Source organism: Gekko japonicus, unplaced genomic scaffold (genome assembly GCF_001447785.1).
Source record: "Gekko japonicus isolate JY-2015 unplaced genomic scaffold, Gekko_japonicus_V1.1 scaffold617, whole genome shotgun sequence".
NCBI lineage: Eukaryota > Metazoa > Chordata > Lepidosauria > Squamata > Gekkonidae > Gekko > Gekko japonicus.
In genome coordinates this window covers 871,248-877,230 of record NW_015171522.1, presented here as the reverse complement: position 1 = coordinate 877,230, position 5,983 = coordinate 871,248, and the positions used below count along the sequence as shown (strand labels likewise).

The 5,983-nt window shown below is 52.0% G+C and overlaps 1 protein-coding gene across 1 annotated transcript in view; it reads left to right on the top strand.

The window, feature by feature from the left end:
- Positions 1–5,983, top strand: part of LOC107117362 (dynamin-1-like protein) — a 33,413-nt gene that overhangs the window by 25,435 nt on the left and 1,995 nt on the right. Inside the window, exon 16 of the mRNA XM_015419462.1 lies at positions 5,470–5,629. Coding sequence (XP_015274948.1) covers positions 5,470–5,629 — 160 coding nt within the window. The remainder of the gene's footprint in view (positions 1–5,469; positions 5,630–5,983) is intronic.

Genomic DNA, 5,983 nt, shown 5'->3' with positions numbered 1-5,983 from the left:
GGTCCTTTTTCAACTTGAGATGCTGGGGATTGAACCTGGGACCTTCTGCATGCCAAGCAGAGGCTCTGCCACTGAGCCAGGGTCTCAGGTCAAGGTCTTTCTCATCACCTCCTGCCTGGTCTTTTTAACTTGAGATGCCGGGGATTGAACCTGGGACCTTCTGCATGCTGAGCAGATGTTCTCCCACTGAGCCAGGGTCTCAGGTCAAGGTCTTCCTCATCACCTCCTGCCTGGTCCTTTTAACTGGAGATGCCAGGGATTGAACTTGGGACCTTCTGCATGCCAAACAGAGGCTCTGCCACTGAGCCATGGCCCCTCCCCAGAGGGGGAGAGGCTAGAACCCTGGTTTTAGGTGATGCTACTCAGTGGTTGATGCAAGCGACACGCTGAAGTCTGGCAGTGAGCTGATAATCGTCTTGATGTTGCGGCACTCTGGTGGCCATCTCCAGCACTTCTGGAGACTTCTCCACTCAGTCATACATGAAGCTGCCTTCTACTGAATCAGGCCACGGATCCATCAGAGACAGTCTTGTCTACTCAGGCCGGCAGCGGCTCCTCCGGGTCTCAGGTTGCAGTCTTTCGCATCACCTCCTACCTAAAAATCTTGCTTGTGGGCTGGAATCTAGCCCTCCTGGCACAGAATCTCAGAGTATAAATAATATTATTGTCAACATGATGCTTGAAATTAATGTACGGTTACAGGTTTCCATCCTGCGTCGAGGATTACAACCAGGGCTCCACAAATGTTGTGGTCACAACCAGTGTTCCCTCTAAGCTAAGTTAGTGTGAACTAGCTCATAGTTTTGTAGCCTCCGGCTCACACATTTTTGTCTTTGCTCAGGAAGGACGGCTCCAGAGCAGACTGATTTATGCAGCAGCCAAATGGCTCGCTCGCAACTTTAACGCCAGCAGCTCCCAAAGCAGAATTTTTGCTCACAGGACTCCACAGTTTAGAGGGAACATCAGTCACAACTTGCCCCTTTCTTCCCCCGAGTGCTGTGTAGGAGCGGCATAATCCGTCTTATGCTTTCATGCGCTCCAGTGCTGACCTGTGGGATGAAGGGAGCGCATGGCTGCAGCCAGCAGCTTTGCGGAGGCCAGATCATGATTACTGGGGAGACGGAAGGGTCAGCACAGGATGCTTCCGGGTTCTCCCGAGGTAGGGGGAACCGTGAGGTAGGGGGGCAGGGTTTTTTAGCTATGGCCTGCTCTGCATTGGACTGTTGAAACTCCACTGAACTTAAAAGCTGCGTGCAAGCGGAACAGCGGTCTCGGTGCGCTCCTAGATGGGGAAACATGGTCCAGCCCCAATTGGGTACTGGGGGCAGATGGTGAGAGGGGGAAAGTATTACCACGCAGTGAAGAGTACAGGAGCTGAAATAGCCCCCCCGAGCCACCCCACCGGTTTACCATAGAAAAAATGAGCTCACCGAAGAAAACCACTCTTCGATACATTTAACGTACGGCGAGGCTTCTGATGGGCCTCCCCATGAGGGAGCACATCCGGCCTGTCCTGAAGGCTCCGCACTGGCTGCCGATTGCATACCGGATTTGCTTCAGGGTGCTGGTTCTTACCTCTAAAGCCCTTTACGTCCAGGGTCTGACATATCTGCGGGGCTGCCTTCCCCCATATATACCCCAGAGAGCACTTTGGTCAGGGTCACACAACACCGACTGGCCCTCCCGGGTCCCAAGGACGCCAGGCTGGCTGCAACCAGGGCCAGGGCTTCCTCGGTCGTGGTCCCACACTGGTGGAATGAGTTCTCAGACGAGATCAGGGCCCTGTGGGACCTTTTACAGTTCCTCAGGGCCTGCAAGACGGAGCTCTTCAGCTAGGAGCCGCCTTCAGCTAGGAGCCGCCGCCGCCACTACCACCATTGAGAGTTAGTTTGGTGTCGTGGTTAAGCGCGTGGACTCTAATCTGGGAGAACCGGGTTTGATTCCCCACTCCTCCACTTGCACCTGGCTGGATGGCCTTGGGCAAGCCATAGCTCTGATAAGAACTGTCCTTGAAAAAGAGCCGTTTCTGTCACGAGCTCTCTCGGCCCTACTTACCCCACAGGGTGTCTGTTGTGGGGAGGGGAAGGGAAAGGAGGTTGTAAGGTGCTCTGAGACTCCAAGTGAAGGGCGGGGTATAAATCCAATCTCTTCTCTTCTTCTTCTTTTACCTCACAGGGTGTCTGTTGTGGGGAGGGGAAGGGAAAGGAGTCTGTAAGCCGCTCCGAGACTTCTTTGGGTAGTGCAGGGCGGGGTATAAATCCAATCTCTTCTTCTTTTACCTCACAGGGTGTCTGTTGTGGGGAGGGGAAGGGAAAGGAGTTTGTCAGCCCCTCTGAGACTCCTCTGGGTAGTGAAGGGCGGGGTATAAATCCAATCTGTTCTTCTTTTACCTCACAGGGTGTCTGTTGTGGGGAGGGGAAGGGAAAGGAGTTTGTAAGCCGCTCTGAGACTCCTTCGGGTAGTGAAGGGCGGGGGATAAATCCAATCTCCTTCCTCCTTATTACCACCACCTTAACACCAACAAAAGTCTGGTGTCCGGTCTATCCCTGACAGCCTGCGCTCGCCGGCCGTATTTAGGAAAGACCAGTGTGCTGTACAGCAAGTTAATTTACAGAATGTATAATGCCATCTCTATGATGTTATAATACTATAACTGCTAGCACTTTAATATTAATGTAATATCATTTTAGTGGATTGTTTTAAATGTCTATGATATTTATTGTTATTACGCTTTTATTGTGTAGGCCACCCTGAGCCTCCTTCGGCGGGGAGGGTGGGGGTACAAATTGGAATAAATAAATACATAATGTTCATAATGCAAATTGCCTATACTAGACAACGTTCATCCTTGTCTGAAGTGCATTTCATAAGTATCAGCCAAGCCAGTAGATAATGCTATGAATACACAATACGAAATCTTGCTGCAGATATTCTCGACACTCTTTTGGCTCCGCTCCCGGAGTGTTTACCCTTTAAGGCATCCTGACGGAGGCGTGAAGCGGACAAAGCAGACGGAACAGTCTTCGTTTTTCAAGTTCCTAAACAATATTGATCACTTCTTCGTTTGAAAACATGTGGACCCAAGGAATGCGAGAGATAAAGAGAACACGCTTTCCTAGGATTAAACAGCGGTTTTGTGTATCTTTTGCAACTCTCTCTCTCTCTCTCTGTTGGTGTTTGTCACCAATCTCTTGACGGAGCACCGCAGGAATAAGAATAATATGGATCAACGCAACCTCTCTCTAATGTCTTCCCAAAGCTCTCCGTTGTGAGTCAGTTTGGTGTAGTGGTTCAGTGCGCGGACTGTAAACTGGGAGAACCGGGGTTGATTCCCCACTCCTCCACTCGCAGCTGCTGGATGACCTTGGGCAAGCCATAGTTCTGTCAGAGCTGTTCTTGAAAGAGCAGTTTCTCTCAGAGCTCTCTCAGCCTCACCTACCTCACAAGGGCGTCTGTTGTGGGGAGGGAAAGGGAAAGGAGTCTGTAAGCTGCTCTGAGACTCCTTTGGGTAGTGAAGGGCGGGGTATAAATCCAATCTCTTCTTCTATTTCACACATGGATGAATGTTGTCTAGTATAGGAAATGTGCATTATAAACATCATTAAAAATATAAGTGTGTTAAAGTTATAGAAGAGTGGTTTCCTTCGGTGAGCTCATTTTTTTCCTATTGTATTCACACCGAAGCCTGTCTTGTCTTTGAGACATTGGCCCCTGGTTTCCAGCCATGGGAGCTCTTGGGAATTGAATGCTCTTGTCCAAAAATGGTGCTGGGTGGAGGAAGGAATGTGCGTATTCCTAAAATAATCCCAGTTGTTTAGAAGCACTGAGTGTTGCAGTTGGCCAATGACTCCGCCCACGTCACCCGGAGCCGAGAAATTGAGTTTCCCGGGTTTGTGGCTCCAGTTATTTTGGGCAAGGCTGCACGTCCCTTTGGAAGAGAAGCGAACGGCCAGTCATGTTGGAGGGGCAAGACTGCTTTGTAGGGAACGTCCAAGATGGTGGATCTGCCTAATCCGCACAAAGCAGGAATCCCCAGCCTTTCTGAGTTTGGCATCGTGGTCAGGAGTGCGGACTCTAATCTGGGAGAACCGGGTTTGATTCCCCCACTCCTCCACATGCAGCTGCTGGTGTGGCCTTGGGTCAGTCACAAGTTCTCCCAGAGCTGTTCTCTCAGGAGCAGTCCTCGAAAGAGCTCTCTCAGCCCCACCTGCCTCACAGGGTGTCTGTTGTGGGGAGGGGAAGGGAAAGGAGACTGTTCCTTCAAGTCGTGAACGGCGGGGTATAAGTCCAATCTCTTCTTCTTCTTGAGCCTGTGAGGGCCTGTGGACTTCGGACACAGGGCGGTGGGTGCAAGCACAAAAATGGCCGCCACGGAAGGCGGAGCCGCCCACAAAATGTCTGGAAGTGACGTCATGCATAGAACACATAGTATCACTTCAGCATTTCAGGCGGAAGCTCCACTTAATAGGGCGCCCTTGAAAACAAACAGTATTTAAGAATATCTTCTCGCACGCGCACCACTTCAGTCACACCGCCAAGACTGTTGTTCTGTGTGGTAGCAGTGGCTGCCGAAAAGAATGTAGTTTTTAAAGAAATCTATGTAGATCAGCGGGAGCTCTGTCGGACCAAAGCCTCACCCATTTCCTAGAAACACTTGGTGGGCGCCAGCAGATGTGTCAGCAGGCACCATGTTGGGGACCCCTGCTGCAGGGGGCAGGATCTCGCACAAGAATGTGTTCGAAGGAAGGGGACCTGGAGCTGTAGCCAGAAAGCCTTCAAGCCCCCACACCCCCCCACACAAAGATTTGGGTTTTCTTCCAGGGGTCTTTTTGTAGCAGGTACTCATTGTATCCAGCCATGGGAGCTCTTGGGAATTGAATGCTCTTGTCCAAAAATGGTGCTGGGTGGAGGAAGGAATGTGCGTATTCCTAAAATAATCCCAGTTGTTTAGAAGCACTGAGTGTTGCAGTTGGCCAATGACTCCGCCCACGTCACCCGGAGCCGAGAAATTGAGTTTCCCGGGTTTGTGGCTCCAGTTATTTTGGGCAAGGCTGCACGTCCCTTTGGAAGAGAAGCGAACGGCCAGTCATGTTGGAGGGGCAAGACTGCTTTGTAGGGAACGTCCAAGATGGTGGATCTGCCTAATCCGCACAAAGCAGGAATCCCCAGCCTTTCTGAGTTTGGCATCGTGGTCAGGAGTGCGGACTCTAATCTGGGAGAACCGGGTTTGATTCCCCCACTCCTCCACATGCAGCTGCTGGTGTGGCCTTGGGTCAGTCACAAGTTCTCCCAGAGCTGTTCTCTCAGGAGCAGTCCTCGAAAGAGCTCTCTCAGCCCCACCTGCCTCACAGGGTGTCTGTTGTGGGGAGGGGAAGGGAAAGGAGACTGTTCCTTCAAGTCGTGAACGGCGGGGTATAAGTCCAATCGGATCCGAACTCCTCCTCCTCCTCTTCCTCCGGACTCCTCCAGTGTCCCAAAGACGGTGATGCACTTCCTGGTGAACTACGTCAAGGACCACCTGCAGAGTGAGCTCGTGGGCCAGCTGTACAAGCCGCAGCTCCTGGACACGCTGCTGACGGAGTCCGAGGACATGGCCCAGCAGCGCAACGAAGCCGCCAACATGCTGAAGGTGACGGGCCGGGGGAGGGAGGGGCTTCCCGGTTGGGCCCCGGGCGCGGTCGGAGGGAGCCGATGCTCCCTCTCAGCTGTGGAGTCTGCTGGCGGGCTCTCCTTCTCCGGAGGTTTCCAAGCAGAGGCTCGATGGCCGAATGTAGTTTTTAAAGAAATCTGTGTAGCTCATCAGGAGCTCTGTCGGACCAAAGCCTCACCTGGAGCTGTAGCCAGAAAGCATTCAAGCCCCCACACACCCCCACACAAAGATTTGGCTCTTTTTGTAGCAGGTACTCATTTGCATATTAGGCCACACACCCCTAATGTAGCCAATCCTCCAAGAGCTTATAGTAGCTCCTGTAAGAAGAGCTCT